The sequence below is a fragment of the Apiospora aurea genome (genome assembly GCF_038362705.1).
Source record: "Apiospora aurea strain CBS 24483 chromosome Unknown utg000005l_segment0_segment0, whole genome shotgun sequence".
In the NCBI taxonomy this organism is placed as follows: domain Eukaryota; kingdom Fungi; phylum Ascomycota; class Sordariomycetes; order Amphisphaeriales; family Apiosporaceae; genus Apiospora; species Apiospora aurea.
Window position 1 is genome coordinate 6,510,997 of NW_027117392.1, and position 21,652 is coordinate 6,532,648.

At 54.3% G+C, this 21,652-nt stretch overlaps 5 protein-coding genes across 5 annotated transcripts; 2 read left to right on the top strand and 3 right to left on the bottom strand.

Annotated features, from left to right (window-relative positions):
• Positions 1 to 883: 883 nt before the first annotated feature.
• PG986_008501 (major facilitator superfamily transporter) lies at positions 884 to 2,840 on the bottom strand (the record flags this gene model as incomplete). The annotated part of the gene is made up of 5 exons (XM_066844723.1): positions 884 to 1,298; positions 1,378 to 1,403; positions 1,476 to 2,030; positions 2,099 to 2,488; positions 2,595 to 2,840. 5 exons carry the CDS (start codon positions 2,838 to 2,840, stop codon positions 884 to 886), a joined length of 1,632 nt encoding a protein of 543 aa, XP_066700835.1.
• A 3,095-nt stretch (positions 2,841 to 5,935) lies between these two features.
• On the bottom strand, positions 5,936 to 7,837 carry PG986_008502 (major facilitator superfamily protein; the record flags this gene model as incomplete). The annotated part of the gene is made up of 4 exons (XM_066844724.1): positions 5,936 to 6,635; positions 6,762 to 6,979; positions 7,067 to 7,363; positions 7,454 to 7,837. 4 exons carry the CDS (start codon positions 7,835 to 7,837, stop codon positions 5,936 to 5,938), a joined length of 1,599 nt encoding a protein of 532 aa, XP_066700836.1.
• Positions 7,838 to 11,286: 3,449 nt separating this feature from the next.
• On the top strand, positions 11,287 to 12,503 carry PG986_008503 (PTH11-typeG-protein-coupled receptor; the record flags this gene model as incomplete). The annotated part of the gene is made up of 3 exons (XM_066844725.1): positions 11,287 to 11,448; positions 11,534 to 12,015; positions 12,053 to 12,503. The coding sequence occupies 3 exons, from the start codon at positions 11,287 to 11,289 to the stop codon at positions 12,501 to 12,503; spliced, it is 1,095 nt and encodes a 364-aa protein (XP_066700837.1).
• Positions 12,504 to 15,573: 3,070 nt separating this feature from the next.
• Positions 15,574 to 16,449, top strand: PG986_008504 (uncharacterized protein; the record flags this gene model as incomplete). Its single annotated transcript, XM_066844726.1, has 1 exon — positions 15,574 to 16,449. One exon carries the CDS (start codon positions 15,574 to 15,576, stop codon positions 16,447 to 16,449), a length of 876 nt encoding a protein of 291 aa, XP_066700838.1.
• Positions 16,450 to 16,968: 519 nt separating this feature from the next.
• On the bottom strand, positions 16,969 to 18,305 carry PG986_008505 (uncharacterized protein; the record flags this gene model as incomplete). Its single annotated transcript, XM_066844727.1, has 2 exons — positions 16,969 to 17,584; positions 18,190 to 18,305. 2 exons carry the CDS (start codon positions 18,303 to 18,305, stop codon positions 16,969 to 16,971), a joined length of 732 nt encoding a protein of 243 aa, XP_066700839.1.
• Positions 18,306 to 21,652: the final 3,347 nt, after the last annotated feature.

A 21,652-nucleotide genomic window follows, 5' to 3' on the forward strand; every position in this document is an offset into this window, starting at 1 on the left:
GGAGAAGAAGAAGCAGATCCAAGCAAACTCGGCGTGGGTGAGCGGGCGCCTCTAGCGAACACCTGTGACGGTTAGGAGTGCAGCCAAGGTGCGGACAAGATTCTCAAGATTCCAGAACGTCAGGTACTCACTCGGTGCGGTCGATGTAATGACTATGGCACGGCGTGAAACGGCGGAATCGGACATGTCACTTCCATGATGGTGCTACGATGGCGCGATGTAACGGTGGTGGTGGCAGTGCACGTGGCAGTAACATCGAGTGCTTCGGTAGTCATCAGGGCAGTCGGACGAAAGGCTGGGCGGCGTGTTACATATGTAGGGGGGGATGTGAGATATGATGGGCGGGATATGACAGCTTGCTATCCTCTACCACATGCGCGCGCAGATGTAATGGTGCATGGGCGTCTCATGTCTCCAAGGCACCCAAGCTTCCCGGGGCTCGTGTCGATCTCGGGGAATTTTCGAGGGGTTCAACTACCCTGCTCATTATCATGGAGCCTTATATAATCCGGGGTATCATACTGTAATGGTGTGACCCTCATCTAAAATGCTGATTTGATTTTCTATCTTGCCTGGCCTGGCCTGCAGAGCCCAAGCGAATCGGAAACCAACAAAGAAGCCGAGAAAAGAAAAAGAAAAAAACCAACGGCACTACCCATGCTCCTCCACTTCCACTGCCTCCCCATATAATACAAAGAGAAATGATATATGACGTAATAATACAATGAATGGTATGTGCCGGGGTCCAAGTCTGTTTGATCCAGATCCCCCGATCCCCTGGCAGCGTCAATCGCAACCCTTGCCATTCACGGCCAAGATCTGCCGGGGCGAGCACACCCGCCACCCATGTAGGCATTTCGCACCGCCGAAACCGCCTCCATCATCATCCCGAGGTCTGCCGCGTGCTTGGCCAGACGGGGAAGCCGGACCTGCTGCGGCCGCGGATGCTCTCGCCAAAGAACCAGAAGACCATGGGGATCGGCACCCCGATCGCGAGCGTGAGCAGCGCCAAAATCGTGTTGCCCACGCCGAGCCCGAGCCCTCGGTAAAGGGGCGGCCCAAATAGGGGGAAGGCGAACTCGCAGAGGCCCCGGAGCAGCTGGCCGACCGAGTGCGCGCTCGACGCGTACTCGGGCCCGCACGAGTCCGTCACGTAGGGCTGCATGCTGAAGAAGCCGAGGATCGACCCGATCCCGAGCAGGATGATGCCCAGGTCGGGCAGGGACCAGTGCAGCCGGGCCTCGGCCGTCCAGCCGTAGAGGAGGAGGCCGGTGGGCACGAGGAGGGCGGTGGCGGCGCTGGGGGGGGATGCGCCATTCGGGGATGTGCTCGCGGCCGGTTTTCTTGCGGAAGTAGGCGGAGGTCTGGAGAACATACGTTAGCTGCTTCTTCTCCTTCTTCTTCTTTTCCCCCGTACAGGAATTACATGCAACCCCAAGCCCAGGCAAGTTGGATAGATAAAGGAGTAAACATACCCCGTCAATGAAATGATGGCTGAGCTGCAGCCCGATGATGAAGCCGGCCATGAGGGCGAAGTAGTTGAAACTGGCCGTGCTCTTGTCCATCCCATAGCCATCTTCCCATACCTGCTCAAACGTCGAAATGATGAGCGCGACGAGGCCGAACAGGTACGCCCTGTAGAGGAACGGCAGCTGCACGATCGGGTGCGTGGCCAGCATGAGGAACGGCAGCGCCAGCCGCTTCCGGAACAGCGCGGCGAACGGCAGGTCCGGGCGGTGGTACTGCGAGTGCAGCCGGGGGTTGCCCGTCTCTTTTCTGAGCTTGGCGGCCCGGCGGCCCAGGATCACGGCGTGCGAGGTCTCGCGCAGCACGACGAGCCCGAGGAAGATGGCGAGGACGCTGAGGAAGGAGGTCGACCAGAAGATCCAGCGCCACTGGCCGGTCTGGGCGATCTGGGCGCCGACGACGGGGCCCAGCGCGGTGCCGACGAAGGGGAGCATAGAGTGCATCGTGTCGCCCAGGCCGCCTTGGCTGGCGGGGTACATGTCGGCGGTGAGTCCTGGAGCGATCTTTGGCGGCACAATATCAGCTTATGAGCCAGATAAGAAAAAAAAAGGGGGGGGTTCAAGCAACTTACGATACCCGGCGGACTCGACCCCACCGCGGCCAGGAACCGAAACACGTTCATCTGTGGCCCCGCCTGCGCGAACCCGCACGCCGTGTTGAAGATCAGCTGCAGGAAGTGCGGGTAGACCATGATCGGGATCCGGCCGTAGACCTCGATGAGGGGCGCCCAGAACATGGGCGCGACGGCGCCTGCGAACAGCGAGACGGACAGGACGAGCGTCCGCTCGGGGCCCGCGGGGATGTTCAAGTCGGCGCCGATCAGGTCCAGCGCGGGCGCGACCATGGTGGAAGAGAAGCTGCCGATGAAGAGGAAGAGGCCCAGGATGAGGGACTGGCCGTACTTGCGGGCCATGGACCAGGATTGGGGGTTTTGGGGGTCGGTAGGGCTGTCCCATGTTACCTTTGGTGATGGTTTGTTAGTACTTGGCCGCATTCCATGTTGTTAAAGATGGATACGCGGTTCACGTTTGTGGCAGCGCCCGAATTCGTGAAGTGTTATTACTTACAAGATTTGGGTCGTCTGGTGTCTTGTTGACGATGGAGTCGCTGCTTCCTCTGGAAGAGCCCGCATGCCCCTTCACCGACCACCAAATGTCGTCTTCCTTGGAGGGGAGTTGTCGAACGGGGCCGTTGCGGCCCCATTCCCTCATCTCGATCGTCCACGGTTCGTTATGAGGGTGTTGTCCGTTGGGCTCGGGGGCGTCGTGTGAAGTGAATGTGTTGTGGCGGGTTGACTGGTAGCTCGGAAGCATAGTCATCGGCGCCGAGTGTCTATGGTCCATCTTTTGGATTTGGTGAACGAAGAAGAAGCTATTACAAAATAGTGTATTTTTGGTCTACGTGAAGAAAGTGGTGATGGGTGACATCAAGTCATCTGGAGGCTCACTGGATCTATATCAGACAGTGAGTAAACACGAGGTCCTTCGAGAGTCGATACACATATATCATCATCAAGAGACGATATGCCACCCTCCTTCTCCAACACCTTTGCCGCTGCTCGGTGCCCCAGGGACGCAGAGGGCAATGTTTATCATCTACCTAGCGGTTTGAAGCACGTCCCGGAAGGTCGGCTTCCATTTCCTGAGCCCGTGTTGCTTGGCCAAGGGACTGGCGATACGAGGTTCGTCGAGCAATGTCAGGGGACCTCCTTGGCTGGGCTAGTCCGTGGTATATCAACAAAATCAATCCATCAGTTTCAAATTGAACCTAGCCCTGGAAGGCTGGGGATTGAACATACGTATCATATTACTAACATACTTTGATGTTCGTACACAGCGCAACACTGAGGAGTTGAAACAGCTGTACCAGCTAGAGATGTATGATATCAATGGCTGGTGTCCGTATTGTCCCATCGGTCAGGTACGGATGGACAGGCGCAGGACGCCTTTATGACGAGAGTTACTAATCAACATGGAGAATGCTACTTGTAGAGCCTTGATGTTCCATGTCGTCAATCAATTCAATCTTCTTGAACCTATGGGGCCTGCTGTATCAGTCTTTTGCTTGCATGTCAAGTCAGTCAGCAGTGCCGAGCAAAGTGTTGTTTCGTGACTTTCGTGATTGCATAAACTCTTTAGGTTTCTTCTAGAAAGTTCCTTCGCAAAGACGTTGGTGCGCAATGTGTCCTTGTCGTTTCTGAGAGCTTTATCAGAGATTCGTAGAATTCTACGCTGCTGCTACGGAAGCGTCTTGGCCTTGCCTTGGGACACATCCATGAATGTATATGACATCTACCTGGACATTATATTGTAACGCCCCCACATTCACATATGCCGGCAGACGATCCGGAGCAACGCGTAAGCGCCAGGATCACGACCAACAATGAGAGAAAAAGAAAAAGAAAAAGAAAAATGTTTTCTGACATACCATAATACCAGGTGACGCTCACCCCTACCACCCAAGAGCCCCCAAGAGGTTCCAGCATCGAGACGCTACAATGCCCGATTCGGCCCGTCTTGAACGACGACACCACCATCATTCCAAATAATGCGATCGAGGATCTGACTCCTCCAACTCAAGCAGCTAGATCTGCTACTAATCACCAAGTCGACCACAAGCGACCCATCGCCAAGCTGATTTGTCGGTGCGGGTGCGGACACCAACATCCGTCCATCATGACGGCGATGGTACAGCCTAGGACTTGGCCACGCAATGCTTCTAGAAAGTCGCTGTCGCAGTTAGGTATAACGAGGTACACATGGGTGAACTCAAATCGCCAGGCCCGTATGCTCGATCGATAGTGCTTGCTTGCCAAGTTGGGGTTGGGCATCCGGAACTCCCCAGGGATGTCGTGTTCGGTTTCACGAACGATCTGCTGAAGCTTGCCGCCGTCCTCATCTATCTGCATTTGTTAATGTACGATGAAACCCTGGCTGGCCAATTAGAGGGATCCTGATGTAAGCTTGAATTTCATAGTCCTTTAGATATAGGGGTGGTAACTGCACCAGCGTATATACAACGAATTGCCATTCTACTATCTCCATGTAGTGGATTGTACCCCGAAGCTCAGATGGTGTTATCATGGTGAAGAGGGGAACTTTCGCCGTCTCGCGTATCGCAGCGACAGGCTCATACCCATTCTCATGGCTGATCAAGATCGAGACGCACGATATTGCCGGGGCGGACAACAGGGCTAAAAATGTCACAAGTCCCTGGAATTCCCTGCGCTGGGGAGGGTGCTTGACCTACCTTCAATGTTACTTAAGTCCATCTGACCGGGCCGTTATAGACGTTTAGTAGTACCAGAATCGCCACGGTGACTTCACCCAGTGATGCAAGACGATAAAAGGGGTACGTCGCTCTATGTGCTCGCGAATCCCGTCATCCCCAGAAAGCTGAAGAACCTAGCATCTCAAGGCCCGTCGGCAGACCGCCGCCGTCAGGTTCAAAACCGCGGTCAGAGTCGAATTGGGGTCAAATATGGCATACGCAACTGTACAGGCGTTGTTCCTGGTCTAGCCATGCCCAACGTACTGTCAGAGCTTCCAATATAGAGAGTCAGCATTCACTGGCCCACTTCAGACGAGGAAGTTATATGAACCGAAACAGCAGCTTGCTATGATACCATACTACATACCACCCGAGTTCAGACACTTTAGTGCAGCGGTAGTACGCCATGTAACAACGCATGGAGGCTGGGTTTCGAATCCCCAGAGGTCTAATATTCTTTTTCTTTTAGTCGTCTTTTTGGCTTTTATCATCTCGGGCCGAGGATGGACGAAGCTGTGCCTTGGGAATGCTTGCTATGCGCTAAGATGGCCAGGATTGATTAAAGGAATGATAATATCTGCATTATGCTCCCAAATTTAATTGATGTTAACGCAGCGCATAAGACAAGGCCTCTTCAGCTTGGCTCTGACCTGCGAGCCAAGGTTGAGGCAGTGTAGCTTTTCAACATCACCTGTACGGGCACGCTAGATTCGGGCCCATATCGACTCAATGGACGTATCAGACGTTAAGCTGTGGAAACCTAGTCGTTGCATAACGCATTGGTACTCCAAGAGCAGCAACAGAATGCCCAAAGATCCCTTGTGTTTTATTGCTACATGTACTATACAAGCTCGATGTCTATGGCAAAAAGGACGACGATGTCCAAGCGAGAAAGATCCATCCCTTCTCTCTATCTCTGATCCCAGATCCGATAGCGCCACCGTCCAGGTTCTATATACGCCAATAAGCCCACGGGAACTCAAGGCGTGCTTACCAGCACTGTATCCCAAAGCTCCTCTTTCTGATGTGGCCAGAACTCCCAGCACTGACATGTATTACGTGATTCTTTCCGTCACCATATGTTGGTTGGCATTTCGTCCAACGAATCCAAACCAGGCCAGATTCCCAAAATCCAGAATCACAAAGTGAACCGGAACGAAGGATGATCATCACCCAAGTTCCGGACCTCCTCCTCAGGCAAAAGAAGCCGATCATCGCGCCCGCCCCGATCGCGCTTGCGGTTCTCGAGCCACAGCCCCAAAGCCAGCGCCGCGGTCGCGAGCGCGCCCAGCCACGTCATGCCGAGCGCAACGCCGTAGCCGGTCGGGTAGCGGGGCGCCTCGCCGGCCAGGAAGATGTTGGACGCGATGATGCCCGCGACATTGCCGAGCATGACCTGCGTGCCCGAACCAAAAGCGCGCTTCCAGTGGCCGCTCAAATTGTTGGCGAGCCAGGCCAGGCCGATGGGCGTGGCGAGGTAGCCGCCCAGCGAGACGAGGAAGACGGCGGCGAACTTAGCGTCGCGGCTGAGGGCGGCCTGGCCCAGCAGCATGGCGTAGCCGACGGTGGCGATGGCGCAGCCGGCGAGGATGAAGCCGGAGCGGTGCTTGAGGCGGTCGGAGGCCCAGGCGGCGAGGAGCATGCCCGCGGCGCTGACGAGGTAGACGGGGATGGTGCGGGCCTGGGCATCGGCGGCGAGCCAGCCGAACTCGAGCAGGATCGTGGGCATGAAGAAGGTGGTCGCGTAGCCGGTCACGCCGACGCCCATGTAGACGAAGGAGCCGAGCCAGATCTTGTAGTCGCGCAGGATGAGGCGGATGGCTTGGCGGTTCAGGGTGCTGTGCATGAGGGGTTTGTTGGTTAGCTTGGTGTTTTCTTTCATTGGGCACGGAAATGCCTCCTAGCTCAATTGGGGTTTTGGTTTGGGTGGGGGTTAGTGATAAGCGGTTTGACGCAGCACTTACTCCATACTAGCCTTCTCAGCACCGTCCTCAGCAAGACGGCGGCGGAGGAGATCCTTCTCGGCGACGGTGAGGAACAGGCACTGCTCGGGCCAGTCGACGATGAGGAACGATGCGAGGAGGGCAATGCCGGCGGTGATGGCTCCCTCAATGATGTAGATCCAGCGCCAAGCAGCGAGGCCGTGCGAGCCGCCGAGATGAGCAATAGAATAAGCGAGCAACTACAAGAATTTATGTTCTGTCAGTTAAGCTGAACTTGGATGATTGGGGTGGAACAAGTGGCAGTAATCAGACGAGGAAGGACTTACACCACCGAAAGCGCCGCCGATGAGGGTGGAGCAGAAGAAGAAGCTCATGCGCGTCTGGAACTCGTGTCGCTTATAGTACATGGACGTCAGGTAGATGATGCCCGGCATGACGCCAGCCTCAAAGGCACCGAGAAAGAAGCGGAGGACGACGAGGCCCTGGTAGGTCTGGACGAAGCCCATGCACATGTTGATGATGCCCCAGCAGGCCATGAGGCCCGCCAGGTACCACGAGGGGCGGACCTTGCGGATCACCATGTTGCTGGGCACCTCGAGCAAGATGTAGGGGATGAAGTAGATCTGTAAGCATGAGCCGGGGAAGGCATTTTGATTAGTCCCAAGACACATACACGTGTGGCCTAGGTGGTGGGGATAGTGAGGTCAACTTACAAAGAGGGCAATGTTGAAGCGATTTCCCTCGAGGAGGTCCAGGTCGACGGCCATGCCCTGGATCTTGGCATTGCTGATGTTAATGCGGTCGAGAAAGGACATCATGTAGACGACGAACAGGATGGGGTAGACGCTCAAGTCGATCTTGCGGAGCAGGCGGCGCTCGGCCACGGGGTCGATGACGTGCTGCTGCTCGTTGCCGGCATCGTCGACGGAGCTCGTCGGCGAGGGCAGCGAGCCCTTCTCGCTGTTGTCGTTGGCAACATCTTGACCAGTGACGGGGGGATCGGTAGTCGCGGTGAAGTCGCGAGGGTGGACGGGGCCGGCGTGGTTGTAGTCCGAGACGTGGGCGTGTCCCGAGGGGGCGCCGGCGACGCCGCCCATGCTGGCGAAGAAGGCCGACATGGTTGATCGCTGTAGCGCGGAAGAGCGGAAGAGCGATGCGATGGACGTTGGGGGTGAATTAAGGTTGTCCGCAGATACCAAGAAAGCAAGGAGCGAATGATCGAGCGAGCTGAAGCGAGGTAGCGGGATGCAGGGGAATGAATGTGGGAAAGAGAAAGAAATGATTCTTTGGCTCCCACTAGGTGAAGGTTGGGTAACACACTAGGTTGCGTTGCGAGCAAGCAAGCAAGGTGAAGCTAGACGGCAAGGTGCCTGGGTGGACGGAAGGGGAAGCAAGGTTGCTGTTCACTTCCCGCCCACGTGCGAAACAAGGTGCTGGTGTTGTGTGAGTATGTGAGGGATGGGGGATGGATGGGGGAAGGCCACAGTAGCAGCTAAGCACAGCAGAATGCGATACAAGATCTTCTCTTCTATCCCGCTTGGATACGAGATTTGAGAGCCGCGGTGGTGTGGCGCGATCGGTATGTGGTGTGAAGACCTCGTGAATTCGCTTTTTTAAGCGAGAGAGCGGGAGGTAGACAGAGGCCCAGGGCAAGTCGTTGATCCCCATTCAAGGTAGGAAAGCAAATAATGCCCGTTCGGTGGAGGTCTGATTCCAGGCGGGACTGATGGTTGACATCCCAATTGGAGGGTTGCTGTCGCTGTCGCTTTTACTGGGAAAAGAATCAAGTATCGTCGTTTATCCAATTCCACATCGCATTCACCACAATCTCAGCAGATATCCACGATCACATCAAGGGACAAGCCGAAAATCGGCAACCAGCGACACCTATATAATCAATCGCACCATCTCACCTGTCGAGCTTTCTTCATCATTTCTTCCTGGTACATGGCCGGTGGTGCCTGTATGCAAGTTCCAGATAAGCGGGCGAATGGCGTGGACCGGTGATACACAGGCCAGGCCAGGATGCTTCCCGAGGACACAAACCCCGAAGTCCTTGTCCCAGGTGGCACATCAGGAAACGGTCGAGACATGGGGTTCTGAATCAACGCTCGCCTCCGATCGGCAGTGCGAGCTGTCAAAATATCTTGACAGGCAAATGTCTTAGACTTGGAACACTTGGTCAGCTTGGGGGTGTGGCTTAACTGAAGAGCGCAACACGTTACCCATTACCAATGGCCGTCCTTCTCATTTAGTTCCCCATCGCGACGGCAATCGTATTTCGAGAGGTAAAGTCATGCATCGTCTGTTTGTGCGCATGGTTGGATACTAGAGTAATTAGGTGGTGCAGGGTGCGCAGTTGGAGTGTTTGGGTGCGGGTGAGGTTGAGATATGATCGGGTTGAGAAGTGATCGGGGGATCTTTCAGGTGCTAGAGTGGGCGGCAGGCGGGTGTTAGTGGGGAACTGGGGAACTGGCGGCCCGCGTCGATCCCCTAAGATTTGTGGCTAGCACCGACGACTCGCCTGAATGCACCTGGGAGTACATGATTGGCGATGGTGTCCCGCATGCTCAGCAGTACCAAGCCGCCATGTGCTGTAGCAACCTTTACTGCCTACGCTCTGCGCCATGCAGCTTGTCCAGACAAATACGAAACCATAGGACCGCAATTCAAAGACGCTCGAAACTTTCAATCTGTTGAGTTTCGCCCGCTGTAGCTGGACGGTTGGCGATGCCAACTGGTGTTTCCCGCATTAGCCCAAGCTTGTTCGCGAGATGAGTGCTTGGCGTGGCGATCTCTCCACCATGACGGGACGGGACGGAAACCCCTCGTCTTTAGACCACAGGCCCTCATTCGCCTAGCAGATTGTAGCTGTATGTAGTGGTAGATCCCGTAAACAATTTCACAGGTCAGCTTTCAAGTTCGTCAAGAAACTTGATTCTGGATGAGGCATTTGCTTATCAGGGCAGAGGAATATCTCGATCCCCAGCGATGCCAATGATTCAGGGTGCACGCATCCAAAACCGCCCTCAGAAGCTTGTTCATCCGATATCACGCCTGGAAAGCTCTGAATCAGTCAGTTCCGCTGCAGTCTCCCGTATTCCTACCTGCATGGTAGCACAGGACAAGTCACAATGGCCTTCCTTGACTTCAACGCAATCATCACCGGAGAAGCAGAGGAGAGGAAAGGAATGACGATAAGGTAATCTACCAGCGTTGTAACTGGCGGGCCAGTGACCCGGGAAGCGAAAGAGCGACCTTGGCGGCACGAAGCGCACGTCCAGTCAATCGACGTCGCTTCGTGCCGTCTTCGGCACCCGTCGTCAAGCAACCGGCTATGTCATGACCAGCCAATCGAACAGGTGGACCGGACCGGGACTGCAAGCTGAGGCGTCCCACTGGTTTCCGTGGGCTTGCAGATCTCTCAAGAGCCTCTTGGAGGACAAGAAAAGAAGAAGAGGAAAAAGAAAAAGAAAAGAAAAAGCAAGAGTCTGCCGCCTCCTCCGAGGCTTAGTTGCCAAAAAGAATGGGTTGATGGGCATTTGACAGTGACAAGAACGACACTTGCCAGATTGATCATTTGAATACAACTTAAGTTGGCAAGCATGCAGGATACCATACTTGAAGAGACGGGGAAAGAGAGCGATGTAGGCTTCCTTCCTTTGGTCAGTTTTGTACGACACAACCTCCTGTCGCCCTCGGCATTTGATACATCCTTGATGCCAGCCAAAGCACCTCTCCTGCCCACCGGCGCGAACTCCAAGCAGGATCAATCAAGGAACCAGAACGCCAAAACTCGCCCATCCAGAATTCCCGACATAACGGATTCCATGGCGGCTTGAGTTATTTGGACGAGGAGGAAATCGGCTTGACTCTGGACTGACAGACTCAGCTGACCAGAGAGGTGCTCAGCACTTGGTTTCAACCAGGAAACAGCCGCCACGACTGGGTCGGAGTCTCCACCGCCAGCTACATTCAACCAGACTGCGGACATGTGGGCAAGAAACAAACATCCAAGGAAGGTACGAAGAGGTCGATGGGCTCTTGCCTTGCCATTTGCCTTTTGGTCAATTGCATTCAATGCCAGAACAGCTGGACCAAGGGAAGTCACAGATGGTCTCCCAAAAGCACCAAGTCCTCTTCCTCCTCCGTCCTCCTTCTTCTCAACCGCGCTCTCCATCCATGCATTCACACCAAGATCCGACGCCAAGCACACGACACCCAACTATCGTCTGGCACTGAGAGCTTTAGCCCGATTGTCCACATATTGTCCTTATATTTCCAAGTCCAGTTTCGACTCCTTGGTTGGGGCCTAGGCCACCCATTTGGAGGGTCCTGTCCGTCAGTCCCGTTCCCAGCTTTTCGGCGGCCACGTAATGTGGTACGGCTTCTGTCTTTGATATATCGTTGGAACACGGCTTGGGACTAGCAGCTGCAGCTGCTGGTCATCGCCCTTGGTTTGTATCCCCGATAGACCTCCGAGGTCCCGTCATTTTCTCGCCAAGATCACCCCAGCGTCTGCCCGAGACATTTCGATCGACCCAGCATGTCGGCAGCTGCGTTTACAGAGAGCAATGCTCATCTAATCTACGTACCCGTTGTTGTATTTCTCATTGCGTGCCCATTGCTTGTGGTCATAAGATTCTGGTCGCGCATGAGAAAGGGAGGGCATGTCGGAGCTGACGACTACACCGTCTTGGCTGCTCTGGTAGGTTCAATATACTTGACTTCAGGCCTTCGATGGCTCCCCATGGCCTGCAGATGGTCCTCCAGGCACTAACCAAGACACACAGGTATGCTCCCTGGCTTCCGGTGGCTTGATGATTGCCGCCTGCGTCTACGGTTACGGGCGCCATCTCAAAGACTTGTCACCCGAGGATAGGATGCAAGCTCTCAAGTACTTCTGGCTCTGCCAAATCACGTACAAGTCTTGCATCAACCTTACCAAGGCATCTATACTGCTGCTGTACCTGCGCATCTTTGGCAACGTCAAGTGGTTCAGGTGGCTCTGCATCGTCCTGACCACCATTGTCGCCATCTACTGTGTCGCCTCGGTTACCGTCACCATCTTCCAGTGCACCCCTGTCCCACGTGCATACGACAAGAGTTTGGGCGGCACCTGCATCGACAATGGCAAGTTCTGGTTCGCCAATTCCGGCTTTTCCATCGCCACGGACCTCATCATCCTCTGTATCCCGTTGCCAATGGTATACGTCCTGCAGCTTCCTCGGGCCCAGAAGTTCGCTTTGATTGCCGTCTTCACCCTCGGTGTCTTGTACGTTGATCCTTACCTGTTTATACCATGCGTACAGGGCTGACTCAAGTAGCGTGGTCATCACTTCATGTCTTCGCGTCACCACTATTAACGTGCAGGCAACCACGAACGATCAGACTTACGACATTGCCTCGACCATGTGGACCGTCATCGAGATGAACGTGGCCATAGTCTGCGCCTGCCTACCCCAGATCCGACCACTGATTGTCATGGTATTTCCCAGACTCATGCCAGCGTCGCACTCCCGCGACCGATCGGAAAGACCTCCGAACAGCGGTAGCTTGGCTAAGTCTGTCAGCAGCCCAGCCAAGAGTGTCTGTAGTCATTGGACGGATAGCGAACGTCAAGACTCCATCGCCATGGGCGCCATCCGAAGGCCGGAGAGGAGTTCTGAAGAGTACATACTGTCCGAGGACAGGACAATGCACATACAGAAGACTGTTAGATATAGTGTCGAGTATTCCAAAGACGGGCTGAGTCCGGTCTGAGTTACTGCTGCAACGATTTCAAGGCAGGATGCAACATATTGCTTTGTGTTATCACGAGAGGGGACATTCAGGGATGGGAATGGTGGCCGTAATAGGGCTCCGGGAGGTCTTTGGAAGATATTGATGTTTCTGAAACGGCTTCATCGGAAGCGTCGGATGTGACCGGATGTGAGTGGCGGAACTCAGTGCTAATTGCTCACTCGACATTTTGTTACTTTAGGTTCTTTCAACCCAATCCCAACCAATAATTCCTCCTATTGCTACAGTATCGGCCGTGACGGTGAACCGAGCTATCTCCAAGCGCTATATAAAGCTCCAAACTCCGTGTCTCGGCCACCAGCCCCTTCCGGTCGGCCCAATGCAACACTGTCTCATCTCTAAACGCATCGGAGCTCATTCAAAACTCCTTTTTTTCTTTTTTTTCGATAAATATTATGACAGAAATAAGTGGCTGCTCCACACAACAAGCGGTTAGCTTGTGCTGCGTGATCTGTACGGTTTTGCGGCTGTGGTGGCACACCCGACACTCGTCCGTAAGTCCGCAGACCCTTCCTCTTAAATAATAAGTTGATGTTGCGCAGAGAACGGTCTCGGTGTCATAGCCACACGTGTACGCCAATGCTTAATACATTGGCACAACCTAGAGCGGTGCCACGGTGTGGCGCGCGTGGGAACGCAGAGATCGTTGTCACTCTTTCGAATCCGGATAACTGTGTCGCCTCGAAAGGGCCGGGCGCTCTCGAGCCCCGAGACTTTGGCGTAAAATCCCTGTCTTAGACTCCCCAGACTCCGGCAGGTAACACGTGTCACCACGTGGGGAACCTGATTACTCACAGTATACACGCCAACCGCCATTTAGCCCAATATGTGCTGTCACCGCCCTTTTTGTGATCATTCCCTGCATTGCCGACGCAAGGGCCGGGCGAGACTTACTGCCTGAAATGAACGGTTGCGCTGTTTTGGAATGCTATTGATTTAAGCATGGCCATTGTTTTATTGCTCAAAGACGGGCTTTACTAAATTTTGTTCCCACTTGTGAAAGGCTAGCGATTTGGGACTGGCGCTTGAAGACCGAACAATTCCAAATCTGCATACTCCTGTCCTTGAGGAGACCCGCCGCAGTTCAATGATGAAGTTGTTCTCGGGATGTCCTGATAAGCAGCGGCTGAGTTCCGCTGGTATCTCCGACATGCTTACACTTAACCCCGACAATGCATCCCAAGCCTTCAACCTGGTGGTATTATTTGGAATTCGGCCGTGTGGAACGCCAAGGCCCTGAAAGACGGTTAATGATTGGGCAAGTAGTTAGACTAACAGTTGATTATGTCGTCCATTGGGCCGTTCTGCTTCGGACTCGGCCGGCTGAGCAGGAGGGAGCCGATCGTATCCCCAAAGTGACCAAAGACGAAAGAATGAGAAGGAGGCGCAGGGTCAGAGGGACGACTTGGAATTCCATTTCGTGGGAGATCCAATGATAACGTCAGGGCTTACGTCAAGGTTGGTGTAAGCCTGTCCCAGTCTTTCGTTTTGCAGATGTCAGATCCCAACGGCTGCGGAACAAAGTGTCGTCTTGGCTTCTAGTGCTGACCATAAGGCTGTAGGGCTGAACAGGGGCAGAGAGCGGAGATACCCCTGCTTATGCGTGACACGATTCATGTCCAATGGAGGTGAGCATGACGTTCGATGAAACGCACCTTACCTGGATTAGCTGCCTATTTAAGTACTCAGTCAAGATGTTTGTTTAACGGGCAAGCGAGGCCAAGGACGCAAACGCTCATCCCCATTGGACCCTCCTACGACAAGAAGCCATTGGATCTTACTCCATAATGACCGGAAGAGATCGCGTAGCGGCAGCATATCCATCGAAGACGCCCTACTAATAGCCTATTCGAGCCTGAAACCAGCTGCCGAGTGCTTCGCCACTGCTCTTGGCGGTTGTGCTGGCAGCTCGCAATTGGATTGTGGGAATTACTGACAGATCCTGGATGGGCTGAATGCAGACTACGAAGTAATATTTTAGATAGCCATCTCAATTACTAGATGAGTCAGGGAGGTTTACTACTATGCGATGCCCCACGATGCGACGTGGTAAACGTTGGTATTTGTTAAAGGGGGCGATGATATCATCCAACACCAGGAGCTAAACCTGAGTCTCCCATGTTTTCCTACTGGGAGGGAGGCCCACGTGCGTCTTAGGTCAATGGCCAGGGGCTCCGTTGCCCCATGTTCTAGATAATTACGTCCGGGAGGGCACGTGGCGGGGCTGGAGCAGAATGTGCGTGTGGATGAGAAAGGACAACAGGTTGGAGATTTTAGTAAGCCGGATCGCACCGAACGAGTGAGGGCGTACTTTAGTCCCTTCCCAGTATTATGCCATGAGTTTCCACATAAAATGTCCATCGTGCCAAATTCCCTTTTCCGGAGCAAGTAAGTGGGCGCAATGAAATAACACAAATAGCCTCTGGGAAGTGGTGAGACCATGATCATCAGTAGCCGGCATCCCCCACGCAATTGATGATGACCGGCGTGGGCGCCTTTTGTCGTGTGACGTCGTGTTCCAGAGTCAGGAGCGAAAAGAAGCCTCTGCCGGTTTTATTGGACAGTGGTGTTTGGTGGTGGTGATGATTTGGGGGTTCGGCGAGTGAGCTGCGATTAATTAAGGGGGCATCCTATCATATACACTACGAGGGACTTCTACGATTACGATAGACGTCAAAGGCAACTCGTGATGAAATTTGGTACTCAACATAGAACCAGGAAAGAGGGTCGTGGGGTATATACAAAGGATCGACCCGTTGCTGGTAGTTCGGTCTAAATCATATCTCTATCCACGACAGCAACAGCAACAACAGCCCAGGTCAAGACAACCGCATCAAATCTGGCAGGACACCGGTAATCTACGAACACTATCAAAACGTTCAACCCCAACCCATATATAACTAGGCATCTTCGAGATCCACGCATCGAGGTCCAAGTGCCAAACTGGATCAGCAACCGATCCCACTTCCACAACACCAAGAACATAGCACCAACGACAACGGGTAACGCCACCACCACTACCACCACCACCATGCCGCAATTCCTCTTCATCGACCTCCCCAACTTCCGCATCCGGGACGCCCACGGCCACGGCGTCGCGCTGAGCTACAAGCAGCTCGGCCACGTCATCGCGCTGTACCAGTACGTCCGCTCCGGCCTGCGGTCGACCGAGTACGCCGACCTGTGCGCGTCTCTCGTGTTCGCGGCGGGCGAGACGGACATCTGGACGTCGTACACTACGTCGTCTGACACTTCATCTGCTGCTGCTATCCCTTCTACTACTGCTTCTGCCTCTTCTACCGGTGGAAGCGGTGGTGGTAGAGGTAGTTCTAGCGCGAACCCAGCATCTGCAGTCCCAGGGGAAGAGACGGCGACGACGACGACAACGATCCATGCCGAAGAGAACATGCTGCTCGCGTACCACCAGTCCTTCGACTCGCCGGGCGCCTATCCCATCGTCGACGCCCTTCTCCTCTCCTCCAAACCCTGCGCGAGCTGCATGGGCTACTTCGCCCCCTCCGCCGCCTCCGGCAAGACCTGCAAACTGCCCGGGACCCCCGCCTTCCGCGCCAAGTTCACCCCGCGCTCCGACCGGACCTACACGCCCGTCTTCTACCTTTCCTCCTCCTCCTCCTCCTCCTTGTCCTCTTCGTCGGCGGGAGTCTACGACCCCGCCCAAGCCTACGAGACCTGGATGCAGCTCGGCGGCATGTGGGCCGCCGACTTCGTCGCGGAGGGGCGGCTGGCGAGCAGCCTCGAGGCGAGCCGGGGCCAGATGTACTACCTCGTGCCCGAGTCGGGCTCGCCCTGGTTCGCGCTCAACGACCAGGAGACCATGTCGGACGCCGAGGTCGCCGAGGCGGTGGTGCGGCAGGGGGTTTCGGCGGCGTATTGGATCGGGCGTTAGGATTGGTGGTAGTTGTGAGTCGAATCACGATGGGTGTAGAGTGTGTGTGTGTGTGTGAGGTCGGAGATAGGAGAGCGTGCGAAGATCGGCTGGAAGCGAAGAAGTATTTTTTTTTTTTCTCTTTCGTTTTTGTCATGTACGGCTACAAATGAGGGTGTCCCCGTATCGCGACGAGCCCCGGAGGTTCCAAATTTATTCGTGTCGCAGTGGGATGGAGACAGGGGTTCGCCCCTTGACGCGCCTAGCGCCCTACGCTAGACATCTCATTTGTGTATTTATTAGCACCGTAGTGCCTTTCTCTTTTGTCCTTTCTTTCCTTCCTTTAGCTAGCACTTTATGTATCATCTGACGCTCTCTGCCGTGCAACAATTCGCCCCCCCTTTTTTTATCGACCTCCTCATCTGCATCAGATCCGATTCCTGCAAATGGTTATGAATCCTTTTAGCGTGTATATTACAACATTTCGCTAAAGCCTTTTGACATGATTTGACCTTTCTGAGACCTGTTTCATGCTGCTTATTACTGGAAGTGCGGTGCGCGCCCGCGGCGTGTCATCGGCGTCGACGCCTCGATCACCGTGAAACAGACGTTGAGCGAGGAAGAGGCGTCCTCGAAGAATCGAGAGACCGCCCCCACTGGTCCCGCGCCATCAAAGTCCCGGGAGGCAGAGCACGGGAGGGACAGGGCACATTCTTCGACCTGGCCAGGGCCTTTGGGCTCACGCACTACGTCGACATGAAGTGCGACGCCGGCCACGCCGCCGTGGAGCACGAAGTGAGCCACTGGCTCCTGCTGCAGGCCGTCTCGGGCACTTGCGGATCGGCCACCACCGCCAACAACAGGCCAAAGGACCCAGATGTAGAGCAGGTCCGGCGGATGCTGGCAAGCGGCGTAGACCCCAACCTGTCTTTTGACGGGGGCCTCACGCCTTGGCAGGGCGCGCTTCTCGGCGCCTTCTGGCACCCATCTCGGCGGCCGAGCCCGTCCGACGACGATCAGCCATGCACTATGGAGGGAAAAGGCCCAGGCATGGGCGCAGGTCCTCGAAGCGTTCCTCCAGGACGGGTCGGACCCTGCTTGCCCGGCCGTCCGACGGAGACAGCCGCCCGGGTTTCCGCGGGTCACGCCCACGGCCCTGGTGGAGGCGTATTACTCGGTCAACGCTCTGGCCGGAGAGGCGGGGCGGCTGCGGGCGTGTACCGCCTCGGAATTCAAAAGGAGAGCTGGGCCGAAGTGCAGGCTGTTATCACCTGCCGAAGGCTCTGAGGCGCCCCTGGGCAGTTCTATGGGTCGCCGGACAGATGCTGCGAGGATTCGTGACAGCGGTGCCCAATCACGTGGGATCATGCATTGTCTTTTTTTCCTTTCCTGAGAGAAAGAGAAAGGCAGCTCTTCGATCCGTAGTAACGCCAGAGAGTCATTCCCGATGCCATGCACCGTCAGCATGCTTATGGCGTCCCGGAGACACCCGTGGCTACCTGCCGGGTATCCGACTTGAACATACCCTTACGAAATTAGCTAAATAGCATATGCAACACCGGCCCTAGTGACTGCTTGTACAATTAATAGCGTAGGTCATGGCCTATGAGAATATAGATATATATGGCGGCCACGTATCCCAGCATGGAACACTATCTCCCTCCCACACCCCCTTCTTACATAATGTTAGAGAGAGGGGGGGGAGAGAGAGAGAGAGAAGATAGCAGCTGAAGCTTGGGCTGATCTTACCTATCTACTTACTCAGTCGACTTCTTCTCGGACTCCAATTGCAGAACCATGGTAGGGGGAATGCTTGCCGAGATGCGCTCTCCGAAGGCGAGCAGTGATGAGACCAGGTCCGTCCAGATGCATTGCATGACGCCGTTCTAGGATGCTCAGGGTAGAAGTAAGGGGCCGATTCAGCGTAACGATGCGAGTGGTTGCAATCACTGAGGTATCTTGCTCGTGGGAAATGGTTAGGACCCCTCCAATTGGTTTGAGGCTCAGTAAGGAAAACAAATGTCATTGAAATGTGTAACGCCTATCAGGCCAAAGATGCCGAACACTCGTCCTACTGGGAATCACAATCACACCTGGTGGATTGGCTGTGATGTGGGAGAGAGAAAGGGAAGAGTATTTCTTGCTGTGGGCCTGGGTCCCGGTCTTCTGGTACTCCGTCACCGCGGCTATAATCTTACCTGACTCACCGGTCCACGACGGTAGTATAGCTAGTCGAGAGCAGCCGCCACCGACAACATTTGCAAGAGATAGGACCATAGTACTTCCGTGGCCATGTACTATCTTCAAGTAAATACGAAATCTATCTCATGTTCTCTCGGTCTGTCACTCAATGCCAAAATACTCGGTGAGATGATTTGGATCTGAGCCGTGTTCATTCTAGTCACCATTGTCATTTTTGGGGGGCTTTCAGATGCTTGTACCCCGCATGGAAAGGAGTAGGGCTAAAGGGACCAGAATCATGGCCTTCTTCCCCCCAAAGGGTTCCCTGTATTCAGTCATTGTGATCACCATTTTGACACAACGACATCGTGGTGGTCGAGGTGACATCATTACTGCGGTCCGGACGAACGAATACCAAGAAATCTCCTGTGAGTGAGTGAGCGAGTGAGTGGTCTTGCTGCAAGGCCTTGACAGCCCCTTTGCCTGACCAGAGGGCCAAGATGTGATTCGGATAATTGCAGTCCACGCGGCGGCCCACCCGCCGCCCGGGAGTCGGAACCGTGAGCCCGAGCAGTTGTCGATTCGATTCGACTGTTTCAGAACATCCGGGGATAGGACGGAGGTGGCGATGTGATGTCATCCGACTATTGCCTATTCTTGATTCGATCCATTCGGACTGTCACCACGGACGTGTTTTTTTTTTTTTTTTTTTTACCGGCGATGAGGGTTCACGTCTAGGACCAGGAAGTGGTGCTAGGCTGATATATGTACGGCACCTCTGCACATCTCTATTGCGGCTGAGTTCCCAACGATTAGATAAAATATAAAACCGAAAGTCGAATTCAACTTCTATATAAAAATAGAACTGAATATGCATAAACAGTCCAATATCAACGAAACATCACTCTGCTTCACATCAACATCCCGGGTTACATCGTCGTCCGTAGTATGAACTATTCGGGCCTGTAAACTACCGAGCGCTTCCTCCTCGCCTGGGATCGGATGCTTTCTCATCTCATGATATACCATCCCCGACCCAGAGGCCGACAAACCTACCTATATTACCACCATAAATAGCAAAGCTATTACCTATGATGAAACAATATGTTATACTAGCAATGTGTGTCGACACAGTGGTCGAGCCAGTCAAAGAACATATCAACGCCGAGACAATTCACTTCGTCCAAGCTACTAGGCAGGCTTAGACACTTGGCGGGATGTGCAGGGCGTCTGCCTGTGGAAGGTAAGACGGTCACATCATATCACGGAAGTGGTTCCGTGATGCGCATTACTCCCGCACACCCAGCCCACCGGCAGAGACTCCGGGGCTCCCCTAGAAGATCTACAAATCGAGAATGAGAAATGAAATCCAGCGTGGCTCAAAGGGGTCCCGTTGCTATTGAGTATTGGTCGAATGGTTGGCCAATGGATCTAGACAGACTACTGCGCCTCCCTTCGGACTACTACATCCATGGAGACTATTAATGTGAAGCGTACCTACATACACCGACATCAAGTAAGTCGAGCCCGGCAAGCTACGCCTGAAACTCCATGTTTGAATTGCATGCACGCGAATGAACAATCGACAGGTCGCCGCCCAAAACACCAAGAAAATAGGACAGGCAGTGCCCTTGCTTGGCAAAGACCAAGCCATAGGGCATCTTGGCGGGAGCCCACCTTGCCAAGCCGACTGAAAGGGGGGGATGAGCCAAGCACTTTAGTTTAGTTTGGCCAAGGGGGCGTGGCGTGGCGCGGCGTGGCGCCCGAAATCAATCGTAGAGACGATCACCCGTTCGCCATGGCAAACCAAACCCCCCCCCATCGAAACTCCCAAGAAATGCCAAAAAGCCTTGCCGTCGTACTATGACTAAAAGTCAAGGCGATAAGAAGCTTAATTGAACCCCAATCTCAACGACTTGGATGAAGGGATTAAAACAATAAAGACCATCACAACTAGTGAGGACCCTTTCCTCCTTAACCTGCCATTAGCTACCATACCATCAGGAAACGGAGCACAGACCGGAATGGACGGTGTACGGTGAACTTGCAGATCTCTTGTGATTAGATTCTTGTCGCTGATAAGAAGTGCTGGTCCGACCGCACAAAACACTTGCATGTGACCTCCACCGAGAATGGGGGCGCAAGGCTCATCTCGAGGAAACCAGAAGACGTACAGCGACGCGCACTCGTGTGAGAGACAGCGAGATGATTTGTCGACGAGCCAAGACGACTAGTGGCGGCCCGGCTCTGGATCGTGGGTCGGCCAAGCCAACCACTTTAAGATTGCTGGCATCGGAACCCACTCCAGGGAAGGAGGCCTGGGAAGCAACAAGGAGGAGACAAAGAAGAAGAAGAAGAAGAAGAAGCAAATTGTTGGGCAGCATTACGTGCGGCAGAACGATAAGGACCGGGAACCAGGTCGAGAAGGAAGTTCGGCGAAAACGTTGACTTGCCACTTCGCATCTTGTGTTGTTGCTCATCATGGTGTGGCTTGGCCGACACCGAAACGCCGGCGCGGGGAACGTCTTCCGGTTGGAAAGCCGGCGGCGGCGGCAGCTATAGCAGGTCGTCAATGACATTGCCACGATGCGAGAGAGAGACAGGTCAGCGTATTCAATAGCGTATGCTTCGCATTACAGCGCATATAAAGACGAGCGAGCCAAGAGCGTGATGAGAGGTGATGGACATTGTGGTCCCACTTGACTTATTGCAGATGTGTGTCGATCGTCCTCCTTTCAGTGCAAGGCGGACACACCGGGCGCAGCAGAACGCGTAACAGAGCATGGCAAAGATACGACCTCGATCTGGGGAGCTGCGCACTTCTGCAATTCCATTGGAACCGAACAGGAAGTTCCAAGCAGCATCCATCGAGGCGACGATTAGAAGAAGAAAGAAGAGGATAAAAAAACTCTTCATCCTCGAGCCAGCTTCCGATTCTTTCTCGTTGCGCATTGATTGGTATTTGAATTTGGCCGTTGCGAGTCGGGAGGTCGCATGTGATGGTGCGTCACAGACCCATCGAATAGCAGAGTGGATTCTGGCA